The sequence below is a fragment of the Pinus tabuliformis genome, chromosome 1_1, assembly GCF_031772625.1.
Source record: "Pinus tabuliformis cultivar Carrire ecotype Pingquan chromosome 1_1, CPIR1, whole genome shotgun sequence".
Taxonomy (NCBI): Eukaryota; Viridiplantae; Streptophyta; class Pinopsida; order Pinales; family Pinaceae; genus Pinus; species Pinus tabuliformis.
In genome coordinates, this window is record NC_142297.1 from 733556956 (window position 1) to 733576309 (window position 19354).

Below are 19354 nucleotides of genomic sequence, written 5' to 3' on the forward strand. Positions count from 1 at the left end.
GTTAACAAGCACAACATTTTGCTCCTCCTCAATCCCTGCAATAGTATTCAGTATTATCTCCTTCTAGTTGAAGTCATTCCATACCTCTTAAAAATAGGAAGTTTTTCTGCCAGATGTCATAGCCAAAGAGTTTCCAAAAACAACAAGACCTATTTAATGCAATAGACATTGGGTACTAGCTCTTTACCCTTCACCTACTAATTTTCATTTTCAATGATTCTTTATATGTCACAATGCTTTTTGAATTTATGTCTTACTGCGTTTGCTGGTGCAAATGCTAATTAAATATTTCAATGACTATCTGAAAGTACATGTACAAGGGAGAAGCCCTACATGTATGTGAGTTAAGTTATATATATATATATATGAATATATGATCCACCTATAATTATATGTGAATTTATATAAAGAACTAAGTTAAGTTATTTATATATATATATGAATGATCCACAACGATAAAAATATTCAAATAGTGAGTTGCAAATATCAAAACAGTGAGAAAATTTACATGATGTAAACTGGTAATAAATGATAGTTCACTTATTTAATTAATGAATTGCAAGTTATTGAAGATGAAAAAAAATGGGAAAAATATGTTGTACATATTATAAGATTTTTTTTTGTTTTATTATTATTTTTTATTAATTTGAAATTCTAATCAAATTAATATTTTTTTAATAATATTGTTAATAATTTGAATTTAATTATATCCATTATTTATTTAATTATTGATTTATTTTTAAATAAACATAAATTTGTAATATTTAAGATTATTGAGATATCTTTTATCAATGTCTAAAATCTTAATATAGGACTATATCATCATATGTATGTTGATAAAACCAAGTAGTATATGCGACTACATCATCATGTGTATGATCACAAAATTTGAGCACCTATATCTCATATGTATGTTGACAAAACCTAGTACTATATGCGACTACATCATCATGTGTATGTTGACAAAATTTGAGCATCTAAAATACTTAGTAGTTTTTTAAGGGTTGAACTTTGACTGATGCCAAATGCTTTTGGGTTATTCACATGTTTTCTCACATAGGAAGAAGAAAAGGAATAACCATTCAAAAGTAGTTCAGTAGTTCTAGGTCATAACTCACTTATGGTAGATGAATTCATATTTGAACAAATGAAATAGGCAACAATGTTGTTCATACTTACTAGCAATGCATAATTACAATTTAACAAAATACCTCAATTTAACAATGAATAAAATCTAAATTTACCAATTTCTAAACTTTAACATTCACTTAAATTCAGAAATTTTACTTTAATTTAAAAGTATTTAAACTAAGTAAAAGATTAAGTATTATATAAACTAGTGTTTATATATAACTTTTTTATCATTATAGGTAAAAAAAAATGAAATAAGTAAAAAAGAAATTAATTAACTTTTATTTTAAAAGTGAAATGAAATTCCACTACATACAATGCCAAGAAATACAAACGACAAATATGTTCTTAAATGACACTACTAATAATCGAAGGTTAAAACTAAATCCCCGACATAGACTGCTCGAGCATTTTTTACTAACGTGAAGCCAATACTTATAATTATAACAAAGACGCTGCTCTACAACGTACGACACGCATTGCTTCTGCCAATGTCAGCGAGGAAGAGGAAGGTTTCTTCATTCAGCCCACCCTTGTAGAATCTTCACTCCTATATATCTGCATTCACGCACCACACCAATATTATATTCGACATCCACTTCTGTTTACAGAGAGAGCGATGGAAACCACATTGTAATGTTAAAAATATTTTAATTACCTGCCGAGCATCATAGTGGTTGCCTGTGGGTTGGTGCCAGGATTGTCTCTGAACGTTGACGAATCCACAATCCTCAGGTTATGAACACCCTTCACCTTATACCTCTCGTTGACCACAGACCCAACTTCACATCAACAAAGGTACAACTTGATGAATTTGCAGCAAAATTCGAGGACTTCCCATTGGTGTTTGTCTATCTACCAGCAACATCACCAAAAGAGCTTGGTACTTGGACACTACTGCATCATGCCACATGACAAAAGCATCGGAGTTGCTTGGCAGTCTAATGGAGAAAGTTCCAACTCAAGTTGGAAGATACGTTGGAAGCCAAGGACATGTTGTTTGTACCAGAATTGTAGAAGAATTTCCTGTGTCTTGGTGATGGAGGACAAAGGATATGAGGTCATGTTAGGGAATGGGCACGTGCTCATCCATCAAGAAGATCCTAGCCTAGACACACTAGTGACCATTGTGGTTAGTGAGGTCAACTTATACAAGTTGAAAGGCAAACCTGTTCAGGCTTTGGTACATGAGTACATAGTAGTGACAACTTATGTGATTCGTCACACAGGAGGTTGGGACACTTGTGCTACACAGTGTTGCCAATCCTGAGGGAGATTGTCACTGGTTTCCCAAATTCCAGTATTGACTAGCAGAGTGTTGCAAAGGGTGTGAACTTGGCAAGAATACCAAGGCTGTTTTCAAAACAGCAACAGTAAGTCAATGGGGATCTTGGATCTCATTCATTCATATGTGTGTTTACCAATATTGGTGGTGTAAGTGTAAAGAGTGTTGTACTATATCAAATTAATTGATGACTATTCCAAGAAAACCTTAATCTTCTTCATGAAGACTAAGGATGAGGCCTCCAATTGGTTCAGGGTCTTCAAGGCCCAGGTAGAGAACCAAATAGACAAGAAGATCAAGGTCTTGAGGTCGAACAATGGGGATGAGTACACCTCCAATGACTTCAAGAATTTCTGCAAGGACGCTGGTATCAAGAAGGATACGATAGTCTCATCCAACCCTCTCACTAGAATGGGAGTCCAAAGAGAAAGAAATGGTCCATATGGTACATATCCAGGATCTGCCTATGTTTCTTTGGGCAAAAGCATGTAACACTGCGATATTTGTGCCAAACAGGAGTCCTCACAAGATATTGGGGGACAAAACTCCTAAGAAAACTTTCACAGGGTTGGAGTCAGAGATAGGAAACTTGAGGAACTTTACTTCTCCGGTATACATCCATGTGCTTGTGGGGAAGAGGAGGAAGCTAGAAAACAACAATCATAAACTTGCAATTCGAGAAGTCTACCTCAAGTAGAAAGCAGTCATTAGCTCTTTCCAATTATGTCAGGAGACCTAGGTGGTTTGAGCAAACATTGAGGGATACTCCTACGAGCACATTAAAGGAGAGCAAGCCTTCAAATAAATTTTGAATTAAATGACATTAATCAATAGCGTCATTGAAGAGGCAACAGACCAGGAGGTTTTAAGGAAAGCCGTGGTGAAGGATGATGCATGGGACAATGTGCCAAAATCGAAAGGAAAGCTAGTTCCAAAGGGTTCTTCCATAAGTACCTTCCTCACTAAGAGGGACTGTTGATGATGATAGTATCGTATAGATACTTCCACAAAGGCCTAAGCGTCTATACATGTGGAAGTCCTCCAAAGGACTTTTAATCTTAGCACATTACTTTAATTAAAGAAATTATTTAAGTAATTTCCTTTTTTACAAGAAAAAGTGAATTAATCTAATGCAATGCAAAGTAATTAGCATTAGTGATTAGATAAATCTCAAATAAAGTTGAGATCTAATCTTAACCATCACTCATTTGGAGATTATAGCTATGGATTCAAACAATAACTCAAACTTACAAAAGCAAGGCAAGGATAAGTGAAAAGACACATCAAGTGATCACAAGATAGTGAAATAGTGAGGATCTCAGTGATTGGGTGGAGAACATTCATTCAAGTGTGCAGATTCCATAGGAAGGGAACAAGAGGGGCAACAAGGGAAAAGAATCCAGCAGCCAACAAGATTGAAGGACAGGTTTCGCAGATTTTTGCTGCAGAACTAAGCAGTAAAAAGGTTTTATTAGTTGGAAAGTTTCCAAGCTTTGTTGTTTGTAATTTTCTCAGTGGGCATTTAATTTCCCAAGAAGGAAAGCCTTATATGCTATAAAACTAAAGTTAACGGGCTACAGATGTGAAAGGCATAATTTTGTATGTGCATGTGTATGACATTGTAAAATTTTGCTTCCGTTGTTTTTATCTTTTACTTACCTATTAAAATTCCAACAATGTTGTCATTCAGCAAATCCACAATTAATAAATTTAGAAGTGATTTGATAGGTAATAAATTGCCAGTCGTCAAGGTTGATAAAATTAACACCCTTAGCAAAATAATCTCTATGCCCATCATCACAACAATTGGAAGGTTCAAAAATGTCATCTAACCCTATTTCCGATTTTCAATTTGAAGATGATACTAGTGTTATCAAAATCGGACTCAGTTTGTCTGAACTGGCCAGTGCGACTGGTTGGAGGGCAAAACTGGTTCGGACTGGCCTCAGGAACTATTTTTGGCAAATCTGGTACCTAACCAGCAAATTTCACTCAACCAGTCGGTTCGATAAGGCCACATACAACACAACACGAGGGGCTTGTTTTGCTTTTTCTTTTTTCTCTCTTACTTGACCACTGGCCCACAAAAATGGAAACTCCAGCCCCTCTCAAACTTATTTAAAGTCGCCTCATCTATTTCACTCGCACTATTCATTCAAGTTTCTTGAATATCTTGAATTGAGATGTTTGAGTGGGTTTTGGAGAGATATTTGCTATTTTGCAGGGCTGTTCTTGGGAGGTTTTTGTGCAGATTTGGGGAGCTGGTGGTTAAAGAGATGAGCTACAGAAAATTTGTTGAAGAAATTGAAAGTTGCTTCAAAAAAAATTGTCAAAAATTGTGGAGTTACTTTCAGCTATTTTTGGAGGTGACAGAAGGGGTTTTGGATAGATTTTTAGAGCAGCTTTTTGCTGTTGTTTGGAGCAACAATTGTTCTTAATTTTTGGAAGACTTCTCCAAGTATGTCAATGCACCTAATCATCTTCTATTTTTCTGTTAAAAAATGTTGTTTGTTTCTTTATGAATTAAAAAGAAACCTAGAGTTTTCTATGCAGATATCTATTTTAATTTTTCCTTGTATTTCTCTTAGAAAATATTTTGTTTAACACTAGAAAGTAAGAATTGCTAGGGCTTTCTATGCAGATCTCTATTTAAATTTTTATTTGTATGTCTCATAAATTATTGTTTTTCTCACCCTAGAAAGCTAGGGATTTCTATGCAAATTTCTATTTTATTTTTTCTTGTATTTCTCTTAATTGTTTTCCCTAAAAAGTAAGAATTGCTAGGCCTTTGCATGCAGATTCTTTTTTTGTCGTTGTATAGGTTGTCATTGCCCCTAAAAGCAACAATGATCCAACATAGTTACATTAACATTTGAATGATGATGGAAAATTCAAAAAAGTTTGCAACTACTGTGGCAAGGTGATTGAAGGTGGAGGAATCCATAGAATTAAGGAACACAGCTCATTGCAGAGGCCAAGTAGAACATTGTGAGAAAGTCTTTGATGACCTAAAGAATCATATGATGGGTTTGATCAAAGCCTACATAGCAGAAAAGAGCAAGAGCAAGAACAATAAAGTTAAAAAGGAGATCAGCAAAAGTAAAAATGATGATGCTCCTTTCATCAACCCTGATCTTGAAGCACATATCCCAAGTTTTGAAGATTTCTCTAGTTTCCCTATTAGACTTGGAGATGAGCTTCTGGCCCTAGTTCATTTACTTTGAGAAGGGTATGTGCAAGAAATCTTGACTATTTCTTTGTACCTCACACCACCCCTAGTGCCCAACCCACCATTGATACCAAATAGAAGAAAGTTGCTTGGGAATGCATTGCTAGATGGTGGTATGATGCAATAATACCTTTCAATGTTGCTAATTCTACATATTATCAACCTCTGATTAATGCTATGACTGCACGTGATTCAAGCTTCAAAGGCCCTGGTTTTCATGATATTAGGGGATCACTTGTACCAAATGAGGTCCAAAGAATAAAAGAGTACCTTATAGAGTACAAGCACCCATGGACCAAAATAAGGTGCACAATTGTCTCTAGAGGATAGATTGATGGAAAAACTTGCACCATTTTAAATCTCTTAATTGCTTGCCCAAAAGACATCATGTTTTTTAAATTTGTAGAAGCATTTAATCAAGTGAAGGATGTGCAATTACTATTCTGTCTTTTGGATGAACTGGTTATGCAAGTAGGGGTTGAGTACTATGCTTAATTTTGGACTCCATAGGCCATTTAGAGCCTATATCTTGATGTATTTTGCTTCATAGATGCATTGCACTGGGTGCTATTTTGGTATTATGCACTCTTGCTATATAAACGGAAAAAAATTCATATTTGCATATAAATCGCTTGAATGTATATGGATGCACATGAATATATATGGGTTTTTTTAATACTTTAAGTATGTTTGGTCAATCTAGTTTCGTCTGGTTTTTTTACCGATTCCCAGTTCAAGGGGTCTACCGATTCAATGACCAGCCTGGTTTTGAATCTTGATAACATTGAAAGATACACTACTTTTAGGATCTGACAATCCAAAAGAAGCTGCAGCAATAAACAATGCCATCAAAATATTTAAGAGACCCATAGGCCAGACCATCTACCATTAACAGAGACAAATCAATTTTCTTTCATGAATGTAAGCTTGGGACTGAAAAGGCAAATCCTGACAATGTTGGGACTGAAAAGACAAATCCTGACAATGTTGAGACTTAAAAGAAGATATTATGCATACGTTTTACCTGGGACTTCCTCTATCAGTTAAAAGACATACTGCAAAGAAATAAATAAATGCTACCAATAAAATAAGGAATGAATCAGCAATGGGGCAAACAAATCACTACCCTTAGGAGGCGGAATGTTATTCATTAAATCTGACATCTCGACCATGCCTGTTCATCAAAGTTCCATTGTTTTGGCACAAAAGAGAGTGATCAATGATATGGTGAGCATCTTTAAACAATTACTGTGGTAGAGAACATCCATGGAGAAAAAATACTCCAAAATGCTTTCCAAAATTTTCTCCAAAATGTTTTCCAAATTTTGCTTCAAAGATGCTAAAAAACTTGCCCAAGGATGCCTTCAAGTCTTTTTCTAAGGTTTGCACGAAATCCTTCAAAGAATTCTTCCAAAAACTGCTACACAAAGATGGAATTCTTCCAAAGTCTGCTACAAAATGATGTCTTCTAGTTTTCTTCAACGAGTCACCAAGTTCTATCCAAAAACACCTTCAAATCTCCTCCAACAAGTGGTCAAGAAAGCTAAAACAACGCTGCTACAATAAATCTTCAAGGTTTGTTCAAACTCTGCTCCAAGATCTGTTCAAAGTTTGCTCCAAGAGAGGATCCAAAGTCTGTTCAAAATGGTTCTTCAAGTCTACTTAAAACTCTGCTCTAAAACTCTCCAAGTCTACTTCACAAAGATTCTTCAACTTTGCTTCAAGGGACCACTTCTAGGGTTGCTTTCAAAGTGTTGGAAATAATACTGAGAGGGGGGGTGAATCAGTATTATTAAGCCAAATATTCCCTTTTCAAAATTCAGAAGATATACGCTACTTCAGTTAGTCAAACCCGCGTATATACGCAATTATGTAGAACGAAACCCACGTATACAATGCAAACTTATAATTTACTTTATCTTTCAGATCTTGATTATTAATCTGTGTATCTGAGTGAAATAAACAGTAACCAAACCAGTAAAAGCAAAACAAAAGACAGTCACACACACAAGAACACAAGATATAAGGTGGAAACCCAATGTGGGTGAAAACCACCTGCTGCAATTCGTCTCTATCTTCTTTTAATTAGAAACTTCTTTTTACAATGTACTGGTGCAGTCCTTTACCAGTAAGCAAGCTACAACTTGCAGAGAGCTACAACCCTCTCTCGTTTTCCAGCTTCTCCTGGAAGGGAGCTACAACCCCCTTAGCTCTTGTACTAGCCAAGATACTAGTACGTCGCTGCTGGCCTACTGAAGGCTACAACTTTCTCTTTCTTCCAGGGACCACGTTTCATAAATTTTCAGACTGGAACCATGAACATCAATCAATTTTCAGACTAGTGCGTATGCATATACTTGCATGAAAGTGCGTACTGATACCTTGTTCCTACTGATATCCATCAAGCCTCCATATACGCAACTATCTCTGCACAAACCTGCGTATGTACGTGGATCCTCCTCAGGCAACTCGCGTACACCCATTTTTCTTTGAAATAGACAGGATTTAACAGCAAGATGATGCATCAACTACCCCCAGCTTCTGTCTGAGGTATTCAAAAGTCTCCCTGGGTAGTGGTTTGGTGAGAATATCATCAACTTGTTCTTTAGAAGGTACATACTCCAACTTGACCTTTTGTACCAACACCCGAAGAAAATGATACTTGATTGGTATGTGCTTAGTTTTTGAATGCATGACTGGGTTCTTTGAAACGCTGATTGCACTTGTATTATCACATAAAATGGAGATAGGTGGTGTACAAGTGATTTGAAAGTCCTGCAAGGTTTGCATCATCCAAAGAAGTTGAGTGCAACAAGATGCAGCGGCCACATATTCCGCTTCAGCTGTAGATAAAGCAATCGAACTCTGTTTCTTGCTGAACCAAGCTACTAATCTGGAACCCATAAAGAATGCTCCACCACTTGTGCTCTTTCTGTCATCCACGCTTCCAGCCCAATCTGCATCTGTATAAGCATGTAGAGTGAAATCTGTATCTCTAGGATACCATAAGCCATAGTTTTGAGTTCCTTGAAGATACTTGAAAATTCTCTTTACTGCCTGAAGATGGGTTTCTTTAGGATTTGTCTGAAATCTTCCAACTATTCCCACTGCATGCATGATGTCTGGTCGAGTACCTGTCAAATAAAGAAGACTTCCAATCATGGATCTATAGGTTGGTTGATGCACTGCTGCAGATTCATCGTTTGCACTAAGGCTGCATCCTGTAACCATAGGGGTACACACAGGTTTTTAATCCTCCATGCCATATTTTTTCAAGATCTGCTTGAGATACTTGGTTTGAGACAAAAAGATACCGCCTTCATTTTGTTGAATTTGCAATCCAAGAAAGCATGTCAGTTCTCCAAGCAAGGACATTTCAAATTCTTTCTGCATCACCAAGGCAAAGCTTTGACTCATAGCTTCTTCATTGCTGCCAAAGATAATATCATCTACATACACAACAAGTATTAGCAATTTCTCATTTTCAATTTTTATATAAAGATTGCTATCTGCTGATCCTTTTGACAATCCTTGTTGATGAAGATATTTGTCCAAACGATAGTACCAAGCCCTTGGAGCCTGTTTAAGACCATAGAGAGCCTTTTTTAGTTTGCATACAAGATTTGGATCATTCCCAAGAATAAAGCCATCTGGTTTCTCAATGTACACTTCTTCTTCTAAGTCTCCATTCAGAAAGGCTGATTTCACATCCATTTGAAATACTTTAAACTTTTGAAAGCTTGAGAGAGCAAGGAAAATTCGGATGGCCTCAAGTCTAGCAACGGGAGCAAAAGTTTCTTCAAAGTCTATTCCTTCTTGTTGAGCATACCCTTTACACACAAGTCTGGCCTTGTTTCTAATCACTTCTCCATTTTCATTCAACTTGTTTTTAAAGATCCATTTTGTCCCTATGACATTCTTATCTTTTGGTCTAGGAACCAACTCCCAAGTGTTGTTCTTTTCTATTTGCTCAAGTTCTTCATCCATTGCCTTGACCCAGCATTCATCTTTGCATGTCTCTTTTACATTTTGTGGTTCAGTGGAGGAGAGCAAAGCCAAATAGCTTGAGGCTTCTGCAATTGTTCTTCTTGTTTGTATACCTGCCTCTTTCTGCCCCAAAATTTGAGATTCTAGATGATTCCTCTGAACATACCTAGATGGAGTCTTCTCTTATATCCTCATCTGTTCCTCTGGTGCCTCTTGAGGTTCTTCTTCATCATCGGTCTGATTTGGAGGGTAGTCTTCATCTTCTTCGATATTTTCATAATTTACTTGCCTAGGAATGTTTCCTTTTTCATCAACCACAACATCAATGCTGTCAACAATTCTTCCAAGTCTTTTATTGTAACATATATATGCTTTGCTGTGGGGAGAATAACCAAGAAGAATGCCTTCATCTGCTCTAGGTTCAAACTTGCCAAGATGTTCATCATTATTCTTAATATAGCATTTGCTTCCAAAAATTTGAAATGTTTTACCGAAGGAGTCTCACCATACCAAAGCTCATGAGGAGTTTGAGTGCTATTTACCCGGACATTTGTTTTGTTGAGAATAACCACTGCAGCAAAAACTGCTTCACCCCAGAAGGTTGTGGGAGTTCCAGACTCATCAAGCATAGCACGAGCCATTTGTTGAACCGTTCTGTTCATTCTTTCCACCACTCCATTTTGCTGAGGAGTCCTAGCTGTAGAGAATTCCCTTCTTATTCCATGTTCTTCACAAAAATCGAAAAATTCATTTGAGGTAAACTCCCCACCTCTATCAGACCTGAGGCATTTAATTTTGTGATCTGATTCGTTTTCAACCAAGGCTTTGAAAGATTTGAATTTTTCGAATGCTTCATCTTTGTGCTTCATAAGTCCTATCCAAACCATCCTGGAGAAGTCATCAATGAATAATATAAAGTATTCTTCTCCTCGAGGTGACCTTTTCCTAGATGGACCACATACATCTGTATGAACTAGTTCAAGAGGCCTGCTAGCTGATCCTTCCTTCTCAGGGAAGTTAATTCTAGTTTGCTTACCAAACTGACATGATTTGCATATTGTGTTGTCTGGAATTTTGATATCTGGAAGACCACGAACTGCCTGGTATTTGCATGCTTTCCTTATTTGTTAAAAGCTTAGATGCCCCAACATCCGGTGCCATAACCAGTGTTCATCATCCTTGCTCAAATAGCATTGTTGTTGTCCTTCTTCAAATATGTATAAATTATTTGGAGTTCTTTTGCCTTTGATCACTGTTTCTCCTATATCAATATCACGAACACTACATCCATTTGATCGAAATATTACCTCGGTTCCTTGATCGCACATCTGACTGACACTCAGAAGATTATGCTTCAAGCCATCAACATACAAAACATTTCCAGCTTTGACCTTTTCCTTCAATTGAGCAGTGCCTCTTCCTTTTATAACTGCAAGGGTATCATTTCCAAAAGAGACTTTCTTTCCCTTTTCTAAAACACTATACGATTCAAGCTTTTCTTTATCACCTGTCATGTGCTTTGAACATCCACTGTCAATGTACCATTGATTTTCCTGTCATTCTGCATAAAAAGCTATCCCACATCTTTCTTGTTGTGGTTCCTTTATTCTCCATGTTCTGGTGCTTAAGGCTTGTTCCTCTGTCTGCCGAAACCTGCTCCTGCATCCAGAATCTTCATGACCGAAGTTATTACAAATAGAACATTCAATTTCATTTTCAAAGGCCGAAAAGTTATTATAGGTCATTTTCGTAATTCCAGTCATACTTCTTTGTTTTTGAGCTTCTCTAGTCATGATTGTCTTATAGGCAACACATTGAGCTGCTTTGTGACCAAAGTTATGGCAAGAGAAACATTGGCCATTGAAGAAACTTCTGCGATTATTAAATCTACCAGCCATATGATTGTAGTTTCTATTGTCATCCATTCTTGAGGCAAATTGAGAAGATCTTACCTGTGGCTGATTGTAGCTTTTGTTCACCCTTAAGGTGGATTGCCCTTGATTTACCTGGTAGTCTTTGTTTATTCTTGATGTAATTCGTCCCTGTTTTACCTGGTGATCTCCATTGGGCTTTTGCACATTCCTCCTTGCTGCATCGAGATAACTCTTTGAGGTGGATGCTTCAAATGCTTCTCCATTATACCCTAGACCTGTCTTGATTAGTGGAGAACACTGTACATTGATAATCTCATCCAAAGTTTCAGATCCTTTAACAAATTTAAGATTAAGAGCCTTTGTTTTCTCAATTTCTTTTCTAAGACCAACAATTTCACATTCTAACTTCTCAAGAAATTTTTCTTTTTCATCAAGTTGGAATTGCAAAGTCTCAATGGTCACATTCTTCTCTTCTAAACATACTTTGAGTCTAGAAATTTCTTCATAAAAACCATCTACATTTATAGCATCCATGTCATCATCATCTTCAAAAGCCATTAAAAGTTTATAGTTATTACCTCGTTCATCTTCATCACTATTTGAAAGACCATCACTATCTTCATGAGTGTAGTAACTTTTCTTAGTTGCATTCTGTTTCTTGTTCCATCTAACAGGGTCCTTCCCTTTATCCTTATGAGGACATTTGGCAGCATAGTGACCGACTCTCCCACAAGCAAAGCATTTGAAGGGTAACTTACCTCTGAATCTTCCAGTACCTCGTTGAAGAATCTTGACAAAATTTGATTCTTCTTCCTCTTCTGATGCATGTCCTAACTCATAGTAGTCTCCTTTGCTTGAAGCCTTGAAAGCTGCTTCTCTCCTGTTTGATGGTCCTCCTTTCCTCATTTCATAAGCAGTTAGAATCTCGTGTAGCTGTGACATGGTAAGATTTCGTAGATTCTCCTTTTCCTCTATTGCAGAAACTTTAGATTCAAACCTAGGGGACAAAGATCTTAGAACTTTTTCAACCACAACAGCCTCTTTTATTTCTTCACCCAAGTTTTTCATACAATTAACAATCTCATCTACACGAAGGAAATAGTTAGCCACACTTTCATCATTGTGCATTCTGAGCTTTTCATACTGAATCGTGAGGGTTTGAAGTTTTGCTCGTTTTACCTGTTCATCTCCTTCGTAGCTCAGAACAATCTTGTCCCATATTTCTTTTGCGGATTTATACTGCATAACCTTCACGAATTCTGATTGAGATAGACATCCTAATAGGGTATTGACTGCCTTTGCATTTGTTTCATATTTCTTCTTCTCAGCCGGATATGTAGGAATTGTTGATGGAAAAGCGTACCTTGTATCTATGTTATCCCACACTTCTGTACCAAGAGATTGAAGATAGTCAATAACTCTTACCTTCCAATATACGAAGTTTGTCCCATCAAAGATCGGTGGCCTGACAGATGCTTCTCTCTCGTAGTTGCTCATGATGATGAATCTTCCTTCAAGCGATTAAGCTCCTTCAGAAGGACTTGGCTCTGATACCAATTGTTGGAAATAACACTGAAAGGGGGGGTGAATTAGTATTATTAAGCCAAATATTCCCTTTTCAAAATTCAAAAGATATACGCTACTTCAATTAATCAAACCCGCATATATACGCAATTATGTAGAATGAAACCCGCGTATACCATGCAAACTTATAATTTACTTTATCTTTCAAATCTTGATTATTAATCTGTGTATCTGAGTGAAATAAACAGTAACCAAACCAGTAAAAGCATAACAGAAGACAGTCACACACACAAGAACACAAGATATAAGGTGGAAACCCAATGTGGGTGAAAACCACCTGCTGCAATTTGTCTCTATCTTCTTTTAATTAGAAACTTCTTTTTACAATGTACTGGTGCAGTCCTTTACCAGTACGCAGGCTACAACCTGCAGAGAGCTACAACCCTCTCTCGTTTTCCAGCTTCTCCTAGAAGGGAGCTACAACACCCTTAGCTCTTGTACTAGCCAAGATACTAGTACGTAGGTGCTGGCCTACTGAAGGCTACAACTTTCTCTTTCTTCCAGGGACCACGTTTCATAAATTTTCAGACTGGATCCATGAACATCAATCAATCATCAAAATTTCTGCTTTACCCAAACTCCTTTTCAACCGAACAAACTGATTCACAATTAACACTTCTCTGATAGCTATACCCAGAACACAGTAACAGTGACCATATACCAAATTTTGAACCCAGAACACTGCAGCAACAAACAGAGGGAGCTAGATCACAATAAAATACATATACGCTACTTAAACAACCTGAAACGTGCGTGTATACGCTCCTGTATGTGGAGCAACCTGTGTATACGCCATTTTCCTTTGCTGAACCTGCGTGTATACGCATCTTCGCTTCACTGAACGTGCGTACATATCTATAAAGGATAATTTGCTATTTCAAACAATCAAATACAAGTTAACCCAGATTATCAGATTTATAGATCAAGCGTGCGCCTTACAGAACAGATCAAGATCATACAGATATACTATCATTCAAGCCTTAAAGATTATGACCCATCAATAGATCTTATCCTTCTTTATGCGCTTAGGTTCTTCCTTCATTCAGATCCAGATCTGCACCATAACCCCAATCACAAAACTTTCAGATGTAGCACAAGTTACATATTCAATTGATTCCAAAGATGCTTTGCCAAATGATCTCCTCCCTCTTTTATAGTCTTAGGCCTTTCTCAATACCACGAACCAAAACCATAATAACACAATACCACGGGCTCAATACTTGGGGGCAACACTTCTGACGAGATACCATGGTCCAAAACCTTAGGTTCAAATACCAAGGACTAACTACCACGGACCAAAGGTAAGTTTTCCAACATATACACACTTTTCCTTGCATGAAAGTGCGTGTATACGCATATGCGCCTTCGAAACATCCAACCCGCATGTATACGCGACTTTGTCTAGATGAACCTGCGTATATGACTTTTCCTTCATTCTGAAAGCCTGAACTGAGATCTGTCACCAGATAGAGTTGCCATCAAGGACAACACCTATGCCATAGCTCTAATCCTGTACCATAATGCCAACACAAAGGTCTTCAAAACGGATCCAATGTTTGTCCAAAAACTAACCCAAGGTCTCCTCAAAAATTTATCCAAAGCCTACTCCAAATAAGGTTAAAAAACCAGGCCCAAATATACCTCTTTGCTTCAGAACCCAAGCTGTGACAGGAAGCCAAAACCCTGTCTCAAATTGAGATACCACAGGCCACAAAAGGGGGCCGAAGTTCTGGCCTCGGGGTCGAATTTCATAGGCCTTAGAATTTGTTTTTCCACATGGCTGAAATTCACATTAAGGGGCCCAACTCTTGTCTGATGTAGGCCTAAAAGAGGCCAAAATTCTGAGCTGTAGATAGGCTGAAATTCCTCCAATGCCTGGCCAATTTTAGGACTACATATGTGCTAGAGTTAACACAAGTTCTGTCCTCCAAGGATAGCTCAAAAGGAAACCTCAAAATCTGATCAACACTGAACAGTGTCACTATAAAGTTTAAACCATAACCCAAAACCCAAAGAAACTAGAAACCAAAACCAGTGCTTCTTCTTCACTTCACAAGGTTCATGAGATATGAGCCTATCTGCCAGAAATAGATATATTTCAACTTAAAAATTTAATTTCTCTTCAACAAGTTAGGAGGCATACAAATACTCGTTGGAAAGGGCTTAAACTCCTCTTTAAGACTATACAATTTTCTTCTTCAACTAGACATCCCTTTGGCATTAATAACAATTAATTGATCAACAATATGTTAGGATAACATGCTAAAGGGATATCAGAGGCTATTGCCAATTAAATGTTTTTTCACCATAGTAGACAGGAAGGCCGATCAAGTAAACACACTTGCCCCACAAGCAATCAACTATTATGGTTAGTAGGAGGGCCATTACCCCTCTGGCCACCCCATTGATATAAAGAGCATAGTATATTCGGGCTTATATGCTATCATAAACAAATCCTCACAAATGATGTAGCGTAGGATACTTTTTAGTATAGGTCAGTGGAGGTCTTTATAGTCATAGAAACAATTCCATGGAACCATGTAGGGATAGCATGGGAAAGGATAGCATAGAAACGAATTTAGAATTATTACTTTTGGGCCACACAAAGGAGGAGAGTAGAAGGCAAGCAAGCAAGCATACCTACACCTTTTCAAAGAAGAATTTAACATTTTTGTGGAAGATGATTTAGACCCAACATTGCAACATTCATTTGGTTATCATTGAAAAACTCAGGTTTCTAAGAGATATTGAAAAGCAGATGAGAGTGACTATATATCTTGTTTCAACATCCAGCAGCACTTGATTGGTCAAAACAAACAGTCAATTTTAGTGAAAGTGCACTTTTCCATAGGCAATTAAAGAAACCTCGAGCAAATGGCCAAAAGGTCCATGGACCATAAATTATCAAAATTCCATCTGCATAGTGCAGAGTCAACTCCTTTTTCATGTCATTTAACTTATGACCTATTTAAAAACTAAGAGAGAATAAAAACGAAACCCAAAAATAATTAACACGAAGCCATAGGATCCAGCCCAAATTTGAGCTAAAATCAGATGAGAACCATCCAAGAAACACAGGCGCATATCGCCCAAGATACCCAAGATATCCTAGAGTCTCTTTCTCCTTTTGAACAAAATACTATCTCCTACTCCAAGAAGATTAGATTCTGTTTTGCATGAATGGACAGATTTGGGTACAAGCAGTCCACAGTCTCCTTCGAACCCACCTGTGTCAAAGAGGTATAAATTAAAATTTGGCAATGCTTCTAGTGCAAACTCAGGTGAGCGTACTGGTGGTGATATCAACAGAAATAATGAAGACCAAAAATAATTTTCAATTATCTGAAATTCAAATGGGAAGGCAACAAATAACCGAACAGAAATGATTGCATGGTCAAGGGAATTAATTTTTGCAGATCCAATATTCTCTGTTCAATAGTAATTGAAGGATATTTTGAAACTATAGTTTATATATTGAATGAAACAGCATCCAGTAAAGATTGCTTCCCCTGAAATAAAGTAAACTGGATCAAAGGTCGAGCAATAGAAATAGACTTCTCTACAGAAGGAGTAGAAAGATTACCACTTCATTTGCAAACCAAGCAACAGAACTATAGTCTGCTCTAGCAAGTTCTAAACTGGATAGGAAACCCAGTGTAGTAAACGAACATACCCTTCAGCTGACAAGGGTGACATTGATTGTCTGCAGCCTCATTCAGAGACTCAGGAGCTTGACGACTGGTGGGATCAGAGATGCCATGAACAAGAAATTCAAAATAGATTTATGGATCATTACTGGTATCATGAAATGGTTTTTGTAGCCTGGGCGGGCCAGTGCTGCACCTGAAACGTGAGGATCTTTGCACTGAAAACCTCATGTGCTCAATGAAAAACAAAAGGGATGAGAGATGTTGTGCATCTATTAACAAAACGATTACAAGTCTTATCTACTATAGCTTGCATGGAGTGCCAGCTTACTGTATGGTCTAATATCTGCACTATTTACTTACAGGTAGCTTTTATGATGATAAATATAGTATCAAAGCCTGTAAAGAGATCAGAAAACAAAACCAGTCTCTCAACCTGCTTCAAATGCTTTGTTTGCCATGGAAGTTCTGTTTCAAGATCAAGGAAGTTCTGCAATTCTGAAGCCAGGAATATGGAGTATATAAAACGGAGGGAGAACCCCAGACATGGGCACAACCTGAACCAAAATCCTGATGGATTAATGTATGTACTATACCGGTACCAGATTGTCGGTCTGATTTAGATATAGATCTTTCTAGCTGCGCAAAAAAATGAACTAAGAGAAAAAAACACCAAAACAAAAGTATAAGCAAATTACATCGAACGAGCTAGTCTCAACAGCCCAGCATTTCTTCATGATCAACTTCAAAGCTTTACAATGGTTGGACTGTACTTACAACCCACGTATTACCATAAGCAAATCTAATATTGAACTATGATCAGGTAAGGCAGCCAAGTTGATATCAACTGCATAAAATACCTATCAAGGTATCTCGATGTAGAGGAATCAGCTGTTACCTTGAAAGTGACACTTTCGAATATATGTAAGATTAGACAACCGTGCACTTAATTGAATGTTTTATGATATCATGCATAGATCCAGCCAAATAGAGAACCTTAAATAATGTTGAATTCGAACACAGTTTAGGAATTCATACCTGGAATAGGATGTCTCTATAATGGAGTCCCGACTTCCTGTGCTTGCTTGTGCTGTCCATCCAGTTTTACTCAAATATTTCTCCTGAAAAAATGCTTACAGCCATGCTTATGATGCGTGCTATCTCAAAACAAGGAAACTTGTGCTCCTATCATGCATCCTATAGCTATTTTCTGACTGCATCCTGCTCTTCCTCATCCTCCTTGTTTTTTCAGAGTCGATATCACAGAGTACTCCATACTCTCTTGTCTGCTCTTCCAATCACCAGGATCAGCAGATACACCGTTGGCACCATCCGAAGAAACACACTGAAGCTCCTTTGACAGCCTCCGCCTACGTTTATTCCTCCTCGTCCTTCTATGTTCCAAATAGGATTCGGCTAATCATCTTCACTTTCCTCCAGCTTGTTAACCTTCATAACCTTATATGTTCCAAATAGGATTCGGCTAATCATCTTCACTTTCCTCCAGCTTGTTAACCTTCATAAACGACGTTTCTACTGCCTGTAAACCCTAGATCTTTCTTTCTAACCTCTGGGTCTTCCAACCATTTTTCCGGAGCCTATGTACGATACTCCTGCGATTTTGTAAACCCTTGTTGCTCTCAATAACACCTGATTAAGATTCCTCTTCAACTGAACTATTCCGAACAACATCTATGTAGCCATTTTCTCTCCAAACTTTAAGCCTCTCTCCAAATTTGAATTCAGAATATGTGGAAAAATTCGAAGAGCAAATGACCTCATGGATGTTGTTGGAGCAACCACTAACACTTACGGGACAATACCACTATATCAAACGCCGTGGGTTTGAAGCACTGTTCTGCTCTGCTATAAACCCTATTGTTTTGAACGAATTCGCACCCATCAAGCAGTGGGAGTTCTCTTTGAGCGGCTTTTCATAGCCTACCTCCATTGATTCTCAGGGTTCTGAGTAGAAGCAGATTCGAACGGCAGACCAGACTGATTGGTAAAACAACATTAAAACCTAGCCTAAGCAAAAACAAGACTGATTGGAATCACGATATGAAACCCTAGCCCAGCAATGTATATTTGGAGAATGTCGGTAATATATATGATTTTCAATTAGGTTTAAAGAGTGGTGGGAAAATTGGTTATTAGTTAGATTTATTTTAATTATGGATCGATTAAATTGGGGAAAGAGAAAAGATTTGATTTCTATGTGCAATGAATTTAGGTTGGTTTAATTATTAATTTTTAAATAAATTATATCAAAAAATATTATAGAAAAAATAATGGATTAAGAATATTATGGGAAAAACCATCAACTATAAAGTTTTTATTATTATTACTATGTTATCTCGAGCCAAAATGTTAAACATTACATCTTTACCTTTGAGGGCAATTATTTTCTCTACTAATCTCAAATTCATTCATTTAAGTGGTATGTGGAATTTTTAATGATAATAATAGTTGAAATAGTCTATAGTTTTTAACCAGCCTCTATCCATCGTAACCTCAGATATATCAAGCGTCGAGAGCGATAAAATCTCTCAAGGTGCAAACCTTTCCTCAAATTTCTCGGCGATCAAATCTCTCGAGGTGCAAACCTTTCCTCAAG

The 19354-nt window shown here is 37.2% G+C and overlaps 1 protein-coding gene across 10 annotated transcripts; it reads right to left on the reverse strand.

Moving 5' to 3' along the window:
* Positions 1–1386: 1386 nt before the first annotated feature.
* Positions 1387–18816, reverse strand: LOC149216043 (uncharacterized). 10 transcript variants are annotated; one of them, XR_016251072.1, is made up of 4 exons: positions 18254–18816; positions 17436–18186; positions 1790–17294; positions 1387–1689 (listed from the first exon to the last, which is right to left on the reverse strand). XR_016251072.1 is itself a non-coding variant. In XM_089392673.1 (2 exons), exon 2 carries the CDS (start codon positions 13001–13003, stop codon positions 11189–11191), a length of 1815 nt encoding a protein of 604 aa, XP_089248799.1. In that variant the 5' UTR covers positions 13004–17294; positions 17436–18816; the 3' UTR covers positions 1387–11188. The 10 variants fall into 10 exon arrangements, 1 of the variants encoding a protein (XP_089248799.1); XR_016251068.1 differs by having other exon boundaries at positions 17436–17504; positions 17776–18816; XR_016251069.1 differs by having other exon boundaries at positions 1790–16933; positions 17174–17294; positions 17436–18816.
* Positions 18817–19354: the final 538 nt, after the last annotated feature.